Source organism: Micromys minutus, assembly GCF_963924665.1.
Source record: "Micromys minutus genome assembly, chromosome: 10".
NCBI lineage: Eukaryota > Metazoa > Chordata > Mammalia > Rodentia > Muridae > Micromys > Micromys minutus.
In genome coordinates, this window is record NC_137979.1 from 45,495,402 (window position 1) to 45,510,460 (window position 15,059).

General features: G+C 47.3%; 1 protein-coding gene across 2 annotated transcripts; it reads left to right on the forward strand.

The window, feature by feature from the left end:
- Nucleotides 1–3,172: 3,172 nt before the first annotated feature.
- MSL1 (MSL complex subunit 1) lies at nucleotides 3,173–14,666 on the forward strand. 2 transcript variants are annotated; one of them, XM_080923577.1, is made up of 9 exons: nucleotides 3,173–4,283; nucleotides 6,664–6,887; nucleotides 7,389–7,771; nucleotides 9,649–9,696; nucleotides 10,164–10,228; nucleotides 10,911–10,978; nucleotides 11,359–11,483; nucleotides 11,866–11,938; nucleotides 12,193–14,666. In XM_080923577.1, the coding sequence occupies exons 1-9, from the start codon at nucleotides 3,513–3,515 to the stop codon at nucleotides 12,281–12,283; spliced, it is 1,848 nt and encodes a 615-aa protein (XP_080779703.1). In that variant the 5' UTR covers nucleotides 3,173–3,512; the 3' UTR covers nucleotides 12,284–14,666. The 2 variants fall into 2 exon arrangements, with proteins under 2 accessions (XP_080779703.1, XP_080779704.1); XM_080923578.1 differs by lacking the exon at nucleotides 9,649–9,696.
- Nucleotides 14,667–15,059: the final 393 nt, after the last annotated feature.

A 15,059-nucleotide genomic window follows, 5' to 3' on the forward strand; every position in this document is an offset into this window, starting at 1 on the left:
TGGAAATCTTGCGCATCCAAGTTTTCAAGTGATGCTAATAATGCTGGTTTAGGTTGGTGTGCACGTGGGGGGGGGGGGCTGTCACAGCATTCTGTGGTAGTCACATATTTTGGTGGAGTTGCTTCCCTCTTTCCACCTGTCCCTGTGTCCTGAGAATTTACCTCAGGTGGCCAGGCTTGCTTGACAAGCACCTGTGTCTGTTGAGCCAGCCCCATGACATCCTCTATGGTCAGTTCAGGCTACAGCCTTGGCTTCTCTTTTTCCATATTTACATTCATTTTACTTATGTCTGGCTTGCATACCTTCACAGTGAGAGGGAAGGTCAGGAGACAGGGCTGCTATCTCCCTCTATCATGTCCTGGTCCTCAGGCTTCTTCACATTTCCCTTAGCCTCTGAGGACCTCGAAGCAGTCCTTTTGTTATGTGACACTGAAGGTTGAACCTAGGATTTTGTGGATGCTTAGGTACACTAAAGCACTAACCACTACAATGTCCTATCATTCTGTAACCCGGGAAGTCTCCCAAAATAGCTGGGATTACTTGCTTTTCAGACACAGGCCTTTGACCTCTGCTTACTCTCTCCTTCCTGTAGTTTCTCTCTACATCCCTAGGGCACTGGTACCTTACATTAACCCATTCATGGACTCACACCTCAACTAACAGCCTTCAAGACGGCACTTTGTAACAGGTATGGGTGTCGACACAGAGAACATTAAGTGATCTATAGAATTCACTGTGGTAGTTGAGGATAATGCAGGACAAAGTATGTATCTGATGATGATTAAATCCTGCAGAGAAAATAAGAGGCCAGCAGAGGAGGTGTTTAAAAGATGACATTTGGTAAAAAGAGCCAAAGGCGTGAGGCAGTCCTGTGGGTGGCTGATGAAGAGCCATTTACATAGAGAACAGCAAATGTAGGGACCTGGACAGACAGGCACAGGAGGCAAGTATGGCCGGAGACAGAAGGAAAGCAAGAGTTCTGAAGTCCACAGCACTGGGAAGGGCCAGATCCTTCAGGCCATTGCAATGGCTGCCTTTAATCCACGTGATCTTCTATTATCTTAAATCTATCAGAATCACTAGAGATGCCCAGGGAAGACCTAGGCAGGGGTCAAACCTGAGACTAATGACAAGCTTTTCATAATTAAAACAGTAAATAGAAAAGGAGAGGTTGCAGCTTACATTAAGGTGGAGTTACGGAGAAGATACAAAGTGTATTACTTTTGGATTTTTATTTTTTGTTTTTTAATCTTATGTGCTCTGCTGCATATGTATCTGCCTTCCTGAAGAGGGCATCAGATCTCCTTATAGATGGTTGTGAGCCACCAAGTGGCTGCTGGGAATTGAACTCATGACCTTTGGAAGAGCAGCCAGTGCTCTTAACTGCTGAGCCCACTTTGGATTTTTAAAGCAAGGTAGTCTTCCTGGATACAGGGAAGTAGGATTTAGGCACCGAGTCAAAAGCTTGAGTTTGAAATGCATATCAGACATCCAGTTGGACATATTACAGATAGTTGGAAATAGGATTTTAGGTAAGAGTTCAACAAGCCACAAATCTGGGAGGTTTCGGTGTATGTCAACTGGTAGTGAGGTGGTTGTCTTCACACTGAAAAAGACCACATTCTTACTGCCTTCCAGTGCAGCTCTGAGGCTGGCCTGAAGGACAGGAGCTAGGACTGGGACTCCCACACCCATTAAGCTTTTTAGTGTTTTATGTTTAGAGTCCACAAGGCAGAAGCAGTTCCTAATGCAGATTTCACATTGGGCCTGGTGTTCTACGTGTACAATTTATTACTTACTTATACAGACAAGATCTGCTTGCTTGCTTATTATTTATTTATTTAGACAAGGTATATGAATCCTGGTCCTGGAACTTGCTATATGGACCAGGAACTCACAAATTCTCCTGTCTCTGCCTCACAAGTACTGGGATGAAATTAAAGGTGTGCACCACTATCGCTATAAAATCTTTAAAAAAAACACTTCAAACAGATAAACAACTAATTGATCTACAACAATGTCCATGTTTTTCCATAGGGAATTATGACACACAGGCACCATGAACCTAATGAAATGGCAAAGTGCTCAAACTGTAGGCCCTAAAGAACGCTTAGTCCTAATACAAACATACATCTCTCCGTAGATTTCCTGAACCTTCTTCCAGAAGATGCTAGTAGCCTTAGAAGGCTGGAGACATGGCCGCTGGGAAACAACTGCCAGTAGTTGGCAGTCCTTCACCCCAAGGTTGTGGTTACAACTCCCTGGGCAGCAGACATCATGGATTTTGCTGCTTCTGGGAACCAGAGGTTCCTCCACTTATTTCTGTGCTGGATCCCTTAGAGACAAAGAACTTCATTTGTTTCCCAAATCATGTGGGACCCGCCAGGGAGCTTAGAGGGTGGAAGCTTTGACTTCGACTCCATGAAACAGCCGCATGCTCCGTGGGGGCCTGGGTCCGAGCTGGTCCCGAAGGCGCGCGGGGCTCCGGCGTGGGCCAGGCGCGTTGCCAGGTTGCCCGGGAAGGGCCACCCAACGAAGGCCGGCTCAGCAGAGCGGTCGGTGCGCGACCGCGAGGGGCGGGCGCATCTACCTCCTTCCTTCCTCCCCAACCCCGTTCTCTCGCACTTGGTTTGTCCGGGGATCCTCTGCATTTCCCAGCCATCGGCGGCCGCCCTCGCTCTTCTTCCCTCCCCAGCCCGCCCCTGCCTCGGCAGCCCACCTTCGCCCGCTCCAGCGTCCGCGCCCTCGTCCCGGACCTCCCCTCGCGGGCCCCCGCGCCTCGGTCCCCTCCCCCTCGTGGCGGCCCCTTTCACAATAGCGCTACCCGCCTCCCTCCACTCGGCTCCCGGTTCGCTCCCGCCCGCTGCCCGCTCGGCGCATGCGCGCTCCGGTCGGCGGCGGCTGCGGCGGCTCCGTTTTTTTTTAAAGGGAAACGCAGAGGAGCTGAGGGTGACTGTGGGGGAGGGGGACCCGGAGCCGCGGAGACCCCCGGGGGAGGCGGCAGACCCCCCCTCCCGGAGTAGGAGGGCTCTGGGCGGACCGGTCCCTCCCACCCCCTCCCGAGGAGGAGCAAGGGGGGGTGGAAATGGAGGCTCGGGGCGGCTGAGGCGAGCTCCGGGGCGGGGGGCCGGGGCGGGGAAGGGGGGTGCGGGGTGGGGAGACGAGGCGGGCCCGGCCGGGCCAGGGGGGGCCGAAGCGAGCTCCGGGGATGAGCTCGGGGGCGGCTGGGTGCGAGCTCCTGCCTCTGCGGCGAAGGAGACGGTGGCGGCAGCAGAGGCGGCGGCGAGGCCACCATGGGTCGGCGGCGGGCCTCAGTCGCGGCCTCCACTTCTCCGCTCGCCGGCGGGATGGCGCCCGGGCCTCGGAGAAGCCGCGTTAGCGGAGGCCTGCGGCCGCTCTGCTAAGACGAGCCCGCCAAACTCCCCTCCCCCTCCTCCGTCCTCGACCCCCCGCACCTCGCCCCTTCCCCACCCCCTCCTCCGTCTCGGTCCCCCGCGCCGCTCCGGACCACTATGACCATGAGATCCGCAGTGTTCAAGGCGGCCGCGGCCCCTGCCGGCGGCAACCCCGAGCAGCGACTGGACTACGAGCGGGCTGCGGCGCTGGGCGGGCCTGAGGACGAGTCCGGGGCGGCCGAAGCCCACTTCCTCCCCCGGCATCGTAAGCTCAAGGAGCCGGGGCCCCCGCTGGCTTCTTCCCAGGGCGGGAGCCCCGCGCCCTCTCCAGCCGGCTGCGGCGGCGGCAAGGGTCGGGGCTTGTTACTCCCGGCCGGCGCGGCCCCCGGGCAGCAGGAAGAGAGCTGGGGCGGTTCGGTGCCCTTGCCCTGTCCGCCCCCAGCTACCAAACAAGCCGGCATCGGCGGGGAGCCAGTCGCAGCCGGCGCTGGCTGCAGCCCCCGGCCCAAGTATCAGGCGGTGCTGCCCATTCAGACGGGCTCTCTCGTGGCGGCGGCCAAAGAGCCTACGCCCTGGGCTGGGGACAAGGGTGGGGCGGCTCCCCCAGCTGCCACCGCTTCGGACCCGGCGGGACCCCCACCACTACCTCTGCCCGGGCCGCCACCCCTCGCGCCCACCGCCACTGCCGGGACCCTGGCGGCCAGTGAGGGCAGATGGAAGAGTATAAGGAAGAGCCCTCTCGGGGGTGGCGGCGGCTCGGGAGCCTCCAGTCAGGCCGCCTGCCTCAAACAGATCCTTCTGCTGCAATTGGACCTCATCGAACAGCAGCAGCAGCAGTTGCAGGCCAAGGAAAAGGAGATCGAGGAGCTGAAGTCCGAGAGAGACACGGTACGGGAGGGGTTAATCTGCATTAGGGACGGGGAGTGAGCTCTGCGCATGCTCGGGGGAAGGGGACTGTAGGAGGCAGAGGTCCCCGCTCGGTTAGGGTTAGAGGAAGCTGGCCACCAGCGAAGGAGTGCCTTAGATGTTGGGTCGTTAGGAGCCTGGCGTCACTGACACGTTGGGTCGGAGGGACGGGTTAAAGGGCAACCTGTGTGTGTGTGTGTGGGGGGGGTGGTGATGGGAGGCTTCGGTTGCCAAAGGGTTAATTTAAAATGACAGCCCCATACTTGTGGGAAAGACGTTTAGAGTGGGAAAAGACCTGATTTATGAGGGGTTAAAAATGATAGGGTGGGGTACAGATCTGGTGGCTCTGTGAAAAGGGCTGTATTAAAGCACTGTTGGATTGGCAGTGCATAGTAGAGGACATAACAGCTGTTGCCTTTACCACCTCTGCAGCATCTTTAGACAGGAGGGTTGTCACAGGTCCTTTGGTTGGTAGAGGGTAAAGATGGTTTACATGGAGTCCTATTTCAGCTTTCCTAAAGGAGAATCACTGCTCTTGATTTCAGAGAGTTTGTAGTAGGAAATCTGAGTTATAAAACACTACCCACTGACCAAGTCTCTTGAATAAGCTGGCAGGTTTTGAGACATAAGCTTATTCGATGTATTCTGTAAATCCCTCCACCTCCCAAACCTGTTTTTGAACCTAGAAGTCGTTTGTTATTTCTTTGTACTTGTGGGGAACATGACTACATAGCTTGTTTGCACTGCAGCAGCAGCCTCAGGCACATCCATGTTAAGCATACTCCCTCACACATCAGGACACCAGGGTGGTGGGATTACAGTGCTAACGTACCTTTTAGCTACCTAAAAATAAACATGGTGTCTCCGGTTGTGCTCAGGCTCTGATCTCTCTTTCACTCTCTGCTGTCCTGGCTCCTCACTGTGGTGCTCAGTGCACCAAAGGCCGAGCACGGGAGCAGAAGAGCTATTCATTTTGTTTGCTTTCGGAATGAGTCGCCATCAGGCGCCCGTTTCACTGGAGACTGCCTTCTGCAAGGTGGACTGAGAGCTGGGACAGGTCTTGTTGAAATACCTCAGTGTTGATTTGTGGAAGTTTGAACATAGAGGTAGCACTGCTCAGCACTGTGCTGCAGTCTGGGGTGCGATGGTACTGTAATTACAACACAACATAGCCTTCCTTTGATGGGAGGGGGTGGGAAGAGAAAGACCAGTAAAGGAGAAGAAATGAAGACTGTGTCACCCACAGAGCATGGTTAAGTAATGCTAAGGCTGTGAATCAGAGCAAAGATGAAGTGAGTGGCTGAGGGGATGCTGCTGCTGCTGGAGGGTTTTGCTGAGTTCCTGTGGTGATAACTCCATAGGCTTTTCAAGGTAGGGAAAAGTGGAGTTATGTACTACAGTTCCAGCTGCTTAAGCTCTGTTCCAGTTAGTGCTCAGCTCTGCTCAGATCTATGCAGCGGATGTAATGAGAACAGCAGTGACATCAGTAACCAAGGCAAAGTCCTTGTGGTGTGGTGTAAGTAGCACAGTTGTCACCTTTTTATCAGTTTCTGATGACAATAGACATCCATTGTTTGATTTCTGTGGTTCTCTTTAATTAGAATTAATATAATTTTAATAAATACCCAAATAAGACATTTTCCTGTTATCTCCAACACAAAGCAGACTATATATGTCATATGTGTTGGGATTATATTACTGATGTCAATTATAATTATTCCAGTGTAGTATGTTTTAGAAGTATTCCCTCAAATAGGCACACAAAACATTTTGATGTGATACTGCTATCCCTAGGGACACTGTGAGCTTTTGATTCGTCACTGTGCTGTTTAAACATTCCACTGTATCTAGAGTTTTGGAGTGAACATAGAGCAGATAGAATTTGGACAACCGCAGGACACCTTAAAAGAACCCAGGGCTGAGAATGTAGCTCAGTGGTGCTTAAGAGTGATTGCCAGGCATACTCGGGAGGCTCTGGCTCTATTCCTAGCACCCATACAACAGTGAGGAACAGATTAAAAGTTAAATTGAGGGACTCCCAAGAGACTTGGAGCCACATGGCTGGCTATAGCAGAGGCCTTGTCTTTAAAAGGCACTCTGACCCCACCCAGTGGGGAGGATCTTTTTTCAGAAGAATGATCTTCAAATTGCCCCACCCCTTTTACCATCCAGACTAACTCCTACAATTAATTGTCTTTTGTCTTTATTGGGTTTAAGGGAAGCTATTCAGAGTCATGCCTGCCAATCCAGAGTAAAAGTTGAATTGGTAGGCCCATAGCAACATGCAGAAGACTGCTGATTCCTGGATGGGGCTAAGTACCAACTTCTGTGTATAAGTCTGCATCTTGTCACTTCCTTTTAGCTCCTTGCTCGGATTGAACGTATGGAAAGGCGGATGCAGCTGGTAAAGAGGGATAATGAGAAGGAAAGGCACAAGCTGTTTCAGGGCTATGAAACTGAAGAGAGAGAGGAAACAGAGTTGTCTGAGAAAATTAAACTGGAGCGCCAGCCGGAGCTTTGCGAGACATCCCAGGCTCTGCCTTCCAAGCCTTTCTCATGTGGCCGGAGTGGAAAGGGACACAAAAGGTGTGCTGATGACTTTTTTAACTGAACAAGATAAGGAACTACTAATGGTGACAGAATATGGGCCTGGGATTCATGGGTTGGCTTTATAGCAACCATAGCCTGAGTTGAGAAGTCAGTCTGTTGTATTGGGGCATAGGCACTCACCCTGTAATCACAGCACTTCGGATGCTGAGGCAAGAGGTTTGTTGTGTGTTCAAGGCCAGCCTAGCAATAGAGAACCTGATTTTTACTTGTCTTGAAACATTTTTCTGGCCACAGTACTAAAAACAGAATGCTCGGTATATCTTAAAGAGAATAGAATATTCTTAAGCATGAATGCTTCTTGCTTCTTTACCAAGGCTTGTTCTGCATACTTTCAAGCATGGCACTTGCTGCCCATGGCTTTCAGATGAACAGTAGATATTTAAGTACCTGGCTACCTCTCTTGCCCTCAAATATATTCAAATCAAATTTTATTTGAAATCAATTAATTTTTATAACGTTTTCTTTCCTACCTAATAGGAAAACCCCATTTGGAAATACAGAAAGAAAGACTCCTGTTAAAAAGCTGGCTCCTGAATTTTCAAAAGTCAAAACAAAAACTCCTAAGCACTCTCCCATTAAAGAGGAACCCTGTGGTTCCATATCAGAAACTGTTTGTAAACGTGAATTGAGGAGCCAAGAAACCCCAGAAAAGCCCCGGTCTTCAGTGGATACCCCACCAAGACTCTCGACTCCCCAAAAGGGACCCAGCACCCATCCCAAGGAGAAAGCCTTCTCAAGTGAGATGGAAGATTTGCCGTACCTTTCCACCACAGAAATGTATTTGTGTCGTTGGCACCAGCCTCCCCCATCACCGTTACCATTACGGGAATCCTCTCCAAAGAAGGAGGAGACTGTAGCAAGTAAGGCATAGAGAACACTTGCTCTTATACCCTAGTGGTGGCGGTCAAGCTAACAAGTGTCAAATGCCTTTGGCATTTTTTAAAAAGTGCAATCAATAAAGCAGAGTTCTGTCAAGAATGAGTAAGTTAACAGCCAGAGACAGACACTGTGCAGGCATTGCAAATAGATGGAATTACAGCAAAATGTGCTCAATGTATGTGTCTGCTTACAACACTGGGAGATGTGTTTGCCAGTAAGTTGCTCATCACAAGAGCACCAGACTTGGGGGTGTAATCTCCGGCAGCTCGCATGCCCTCTGAAAGAAGGGTTTTCTGTGCTGTGAAATGCACAGAACTTACACTGTGCCGTGCACGACTGTTCCTGCAATTGATATTGTGTGAAACCTGGGAGGGTGGTCTTTGGGTGCTCTCAGGGGCCAATGGTTATTTTTGGTTGGGAGCCAGCTTGGGGTGGGGAATTTCACCTGGGCCTCCGCTCTCTAACTACATAAACATTTATCTGTATCTCTCTGTCCCGGTCTGGGGGCAGGAGGAATCTGCCAAAGACCAACAGTCTTCCTTTACTGCACCTCACTTGGTTCTGAGATGTGGAGAGTTCACTTGGATTGCAGTAGCCCATTGGTTGTTCATATATTTAAATAAAATGGTCTACAAACTATTTTTCAAACAATAAGGACTATCTTGGGATATCTGAGCTGCTTGGGGAGGGTGTGGGGTTTGGGGACTTGGTCTTTATTTCTGTTTATTTCTTAATGGCTTCCACAGAGATGATCCCCATCTTCCATATGAACCAGTAACTATGTGTGTTCAATTGTGTTATATTAGTCTATGACAGACATTGTGGGTGCTCTTGGGTAATGGTGGGGAGAGCTTTCTTAGCTAGAGCCATAGACCTAAGTTTCTACCCCTATGCCTTCCTATAGCAGGTGTGGGAATGGGAATCCACTCCAATAAGATATGAGCATTCTCCAGGCTTTGTCTGGCTGTTGTGACAAATCCAAGTGGGGAAGATGGATAAACGATCTAACCTTTAGGTCTCACACGTGAGGACACAAGACAGATCAGGGTCCTGATCTAGATTGAGATACTTACTGTTGTTTCAGTCAGTTGAACAGGTTCATCTTAATAGTTAATTTTTGCTGTTCTAGCAATGCTGTGTAACAATTTAGGAGAAACCATGAAGCAACTTCCCATCCGGAATTAGGAAATGGCTTGGTCTGGAGTTATTTTTTTGTGACTGGCTGTTTTTGAAAACCCTGTCTACTCTAGTAGAGCAAGTTCCAAACACATCTGAGATTGTGGGCATAACACCATGAGGGGGTGTGACTGGGAGATCCCAGTCTCTTGAGCCTGAGTTATGCATAAGTGTGTGAGTCCTTCTGTTACTGATGCTCCTATCTCAAGAAGAAGTCTCAATGACTGATTCTAAGGAAGCCAAAGTCTTTGTGCATGTTGTTCAGGGTGGACCAGCAAGGTAGTTTGTTTGGAGGGAGGAGGAAACTGTTTAAGAAGACTACATATGTAAGTTCTGAGAACACTGATCTATTTATTTGAAAAATAGGGTCAACTTTTACTCACCTGCCATGTTCTGAGTTTAAGGTTTGATATCCTTGGCCATCAACTGTTGCAGGGAAACCACCCTAAATAATGAAGAAAAGAAGTCGTCTCAGTGTAAAAAAAAAAAAGTGGTGGGCTTATTTTCTTTTCTTTTGTCCGTTGTTCCCTCTTCCCCTTCCCCAGAGAATTTCTCAAAAGAACAACTCAGAAAGCAAAATGGCTTCCCAGTGAGCGCATCAGAGAGGATCCTCTCCTCCATTTTGGGTGTGGGCTTTTTTTCTTTTTACACTGAGATGATTCTTCTTTCCTACATTATTTAGGGTGTCTGATGCCATCAAGTGTTGCAGGAGAAACTTCAGTCTTGGCTGGTGAGTAGATTAGGAATTGCTGGCTGGGCCTGGGGTGGGTATTGGTGGGATGGTGGCTGGTTGGGAGCTGCATTCTTGTCTGTTGGATGTGGAACAGTGAGATTCCTTGGCGTCTGATAACACTACTGTAGACATCAAAGCGACAACGCATCCCAGTTGCTTTTCAGGAACCTGAGTAGCATCCATTATATGAATTGTCAGGTGTTGGCTTAGGGTTTTTTTGCGACCCTGAGTTTGGCAGACTGCTGTGGCACTTTAGGTTCTTGTATATCATAGGACATATAACATAGGACTGACTGACCTGTGGCCTTGGGTGAGGCCATAACTTGGATTCCTATCACTTGATAACTGTCTTATCTGGGGAGAGACCTCTTGTCCTTGTGGATAGTTGGACAGTAGTATGACTTTGAATTTAAGGGTGGTTCCACCCCTCCTCTTTTTCTTCTTCTTCTTCTTTATTTTTTCAGTTCCTTCTTGGAGGGACCACTCAGTAGAGCCTCTAAGGGACCCAAATCCTTCAGACATTTTGGAGGTGAGTACCCAGAACTGTTAAGGGGATTGGAAACAATAGAATATGGGGGTGTACAACTGGCCGTTGTTAGCACCTGGGGTCCCAGGTACTCAGGGGACTAGGCAAGAGAATTACTTGAATTTAAGATGTTGAGGGTTATGTAGGCAACACGGAGATCTTGTCTCAAAGAACATGGAGAGGAGGGAACATGGTGGAGAGGCTGGCGTGAATATTTCTTATGGATGGATTAAAAAGAACTCTTAAGACTAGAAAGGAACTTGGGGTTATTGAGTCTGTATTTTTTTTTTTTTTATCTTCTGGATGAGAAAAGCCTGATCTAGAATAGTTAGGTTATTTTTCAAAATCAGTATTGTGGGGCTGTTCCAAACTAAGGCAGATTCTATGCTGCCACTCAGCAACTTAATCCTATGTTCCAAACTTACTGATTATTTTTTAAAAAATGGATGTTTTGAACTCGATTCGTACAAAGTATAGAGAGGGGGGAAGAACTTACAGCCCTCTCAGAGATGAAGTTTGGGATTTTGGGACAGATGGGAGTAAGGACAGGAGTGTACTTACTATTTTACTAGGAGGTTTACAAGATACCTACATTTTTAGAACCTGAGATGAACGATGTTGTGCTCCTGAAAACGGTTATTCCAACGTGCTCATAAGTAACTTGTCCCTGTTGTCCCTCTTCCAGAACCTGGATGATAGTGTGTTTTCAAAGAGGCATGCGAAACTGGAGCTAGATGAGAAGAGGAGAAAACGGTAAGGCCCCCATCCCAGGAGCATTTGAGCCCTAGGACTGTGACTCCCTCTTTTATACCGGGAGAGTCCTGGGGCAATAGTGTCATAGTTAGCTGAGTGTCTTAGCTGGGGGTGGTTGTCCTTACAGGCACACATGTTGGCCTTTTCACGGATGCCCTCCCTCAGTACTACTTTCTGTGGAACACCAACACATAATCTAGAGTGCTACACCCAAAGAGCTCTTCCTCAGCCAGGTAGTCAGTTCCCTTTACCCCATCTAGAGGGGTTAAACAAGGATCTTATAGCCTCTGGAAAGTGTGAACTGCTTTTCTAGGACAACTTTTAGGTGAGTAGTAATGCTTGGTTTGTTTGTTTGTTTGTGTTTGTCTGGTTTTTCCCAGATGGGATATTCAGAGGATCAGGGAACAAAGAATTTTACAACGACTGCAGCTCAGAATGTATAAAAAGAAAGGAATTCAGGAATCTGAGCCTGAGGTTACCTCATTTTTCCCTGAGCCAGATGATGGTAAGTTGTATCTATCTAAAAATGTAGACTTTGGGGCTGGAGAAGTCTGGCTCAGTGATTAAGAGTTTGGTTTTCAGCACCCACCGTGGGCAGCTCAGAACTGCATGTTACCCTAGTGTCAGGGTAATACCCGATGCCCTTTTCTGACCTCAGTGGGCACTCACTGCACTCATGTACAAATCCACACACAGAGACATAAACACCTAATAGTATAAAATACAGCGAATAAAAAATTTACAGTTGCAGACTTTTCAAGGGGAAATAAGAGTGCAGGTCTCCACAGCACAGCTTGCTGTGACGAGTGAGCTGTGTTGTAGAGGTGGTGGTTGTTAGACATTTCTTACCTCTTGCTAACAAGGTCCTATATGATTTTCTTCCATAGTTGAAAGTTTGATGATTACCCCCTTCTTGCCTGTTGTAGCATTTGGACGGCCATTACCAAAACTAACTCCACAGTAAGTAGAACAGATTGTTCTCTCTTTGTTCAGGTAGTTTATACCTCCTTTTCAGTCTCCATGGAAGTCTAGATAGGATGGAGACCCACATGACTTAGGGGATAGCCATGATTGTCTGATGACAAGCCAGGAAGTATGAATGCTCTTTAATCAGAGGTAGATAGATGACTTTGCCACTTGGATGGTGATTGTGTCAGCTGACTCTTGGCTTTGAAGTAGCCTTGTCACTTTGCCTTTTTTCTTTTTTTTGCCAGGAACTTTGAACTACCCTGGTTGGATGAGCGAAGCCGTTGCAGGTTGGAGATCCAGAAGAAGCAAACACCTCACCGGACTTGTAGGAAGTAGCTGTGCTGGCAATAGCCTGTCTTCAGATAGTTGTAGCATGCTGTTCCAAGAGAATAGCAGAGACCTGTGTGACCCATGTCCTCGTGTATGTTATCATTCACTGGTAATGCCTTTTCATACTCCCTTTATATTAGTTTTGTTTTCTTTACTCTGATTTCACAAAACAAGAAACCTCTTGCATTGGGCTAATTGTGAATTATGGAGTTATTGAAACTTCTTTTCCCGTTTTGGGGAAATGAGCTCTTGAGCTCATCCTATAGGATGGTAGATTTGGGAGTTTCAGGAGCCTCTGTGCTCATTTGCCTACCTAAAAGGGGTAAAGGGCTCTTCATTAGCTGTGTCTAAGATGGAGCAACCCTTCATGTAAGAGCTGTGCCTGCCCTGACCCCATGCTTGGTGCGCCTTCTGAATAGTGTGGGTGTCGTAGGTTTCACACTAAAATGAAACAAAGAGACCTTACCGTAAGCTTTAGGGCCCAAGGAATAACGCTTAGTGATGAAGCAAGACAATCCTCATAGAGGAAAACTGCAAAGTTTTATGAAAGTTTGTTCTCTTTAAACCGTTCTGTGACAATGGCCTGTGGGAAGAGACTTGTGGCTGGTTCACTGTCTTAGTTGATGGGTAACTGAAGTTCCTTCCCACCCCCAACAAAGAAAATGTGTAGAAAAGAGATTGGGGGATGTGAGTTTCCAACTAGTTAACAGTTCTAAACCGATGCAGTTGTCGTTTGCGGATGGCATGCCAGAGTCTGTAGAGATACCCCTGTGGTATGTCATTTCTCAAGTGTTCCTTGGTGGGGCTTCATCCTATTAGCCAAACTTTTGGTGGTAAGGTAGAAATTTGGGGCAGAGGATAGGGTATGGAAGGATGTGCTTCCTCTGCCTGGTAGATGTCTACATCTTGAAACAAAAAGTTGTACCTAATGAACTTTATTCGTTTAGTGAAAATAGATTTATACATGTACCACCTTGTTTCCTATCTCCTGCCTTTGTTTTGTTACCAGAAAAAAAGAAAAAAGAAAAAAAAAAATCAGGACAGCACTCCAGGCCACTTTGGTCTCAGTGTAAGATCCCTGTTAACTATCTGGAAGAAAAATGGAGCCGAGGCCTGTGGGCTTCTGTATAGGAATTGCCTTTCACTAGCCTTCAGGACTATTGTATAAAAAACAAGTAGGGGTCTAATCTCTAGAAGGGTAGGGCTCTTACCCTAGAAGAGAACATGTCCCCAGATTATTAGCACTTTTAGAGGAGAAGCCAAGGTATGTAGGGTGTGTGGTTGGCCCATCTGCTGAGCATGCAAGAATGGCATCGCTACTGTGGGAAGAGAAGTTCCTCGGGGGCTCCCACTGCTAAAGCTTTCTGAGATTTATCTGTGCTCCCTGGGTTTGATTTGAAAGGAATTGTTCCAGCAGTACATGTAGTGTTCTTGGATGATCCTGCTGCTCTTAATTCTCTTTGTGTGTGTTTGTGTGTGGCTCTGGGTTTTCACTTGTGACTCCATCTGCTTAGGAGCATGGTCTCTCTGTGACGGAAGCTGCTGTAAACTTTACAGCAGTGAGGATGTAGAGAGAAAGAGGACTTCCTCCACTAGGGGCTTTCATCTCACACCTTAAGGATGGGGATATATCTAGAAATACTGGGCCAGGTTTTTTTTTTTTTTTTAATGTGGCCAACTGTTTAGTGCTCCTACTCTGATCTGTGTTATATTTCTTTATAACATGCTCAGAAATGATCACCTCAGTCAGTTGTCTCTTTACTTCGTTCTTGATCCCTCTCAGTTTCTTCTTGACAGTGAGATTTGTCAGATTCCTAATTTGGGTATGGGTTAACAAGACTTAGCCGCCAGGTTTCTGCCCTACACAGAGGAGTCCTTAGATCCTGTTTTTGCTAGACTGAGAGGAATCCATGAGGTGCTATCTGGCAGGACTGAAGTGGATTCTTATTGCTTTGGTTCTCCTTCCCTTGAGGACTTAATATTTGATTATGTCCTTTCCTAGATGTCCTTTGGTTTGGGGATGCTGAGGTTTGTTGAGAAGGAGGTTGAAGCAAAGTTCCAGAAGTGAGCGCAGTGTGTGGAGAGTGTGGGGAATTAATTTTATTTTCCCCTACATGGGATACAACACTGTGAAATTCAGTCTTCAACAGAAAGAGAGGCCCTGCAGTTCTCCTAAAACATAGGAGACATTCCTTATTCTTTCTTTAACAAAGTTTAAGCTAGTGTTAATAAATTAAAGAGAAATTGCTTGTCTCTCCACCTCAGCTTTGTTTTATGCTCGTTTCATATCGTTGTCTGTGCTGTAATTCATACTTTTGATACCATTTCTGATGTGTAAAGTCAGCTGTCTTGTAAATATCTTATAAAGAGTTCAACTGTAAATAAACTACTGTGGCCGTTAACTTTTGAACTTTTGCCTCAATTTATTAGATTTGTTGGGAAACATTAAATCTGCTTGTATATATGAAAGATTGGAAGAGAATCTTTATATTAACCCAAGTAAAATAGGGTAACACATCAATCCCCCTTTTATAAGGGGCTCGTCCACTATGTCAGAGTACAGTGTATGTATATTATTTGTATATGTATATTCCTTTATCCTGAGTCCTTCCTTATACATATATGGCACATTACAAAGTTCATAAGCAAGACTTTATAGGTCATCTACTCAACCTTTGACACATGATTTTTCCTGGATAACAGTCCAGATAAGTGGAGTACAGATCTGCTTGAACCCAGTGTCTTCCTACATAAATTTTCTGCATGTTTGAAAGCCCTCATT

What these genes read in the sequence shown, in the direction of transcription:
- MSL1 (XM_080923577.1), top strand. Translation starts at nt 3,513, where the DNA reads ATGACCATGAGATCCGCAGTGTTCAAGGCGGCCGCGGCCCCTGCCGGC. An exon ending in TTTCCCTGAGCCAGATGATG is followed by an intron (nt 11,484 to 11,865) that starts GTAAGTTGTATC and finishes TTTCTTCCATAG; the next exon opens with TTGAAAGTTTGATGATTACC. An exon ending in TTACCAAAACTAACTCCACA is followed by an intron (nt 11,939 to 12,192) that starts GTAAGTAGAACA and finishes TTTTTTTGCCAG; the next exon opens with GAACTTTGAACTACCCTGGT.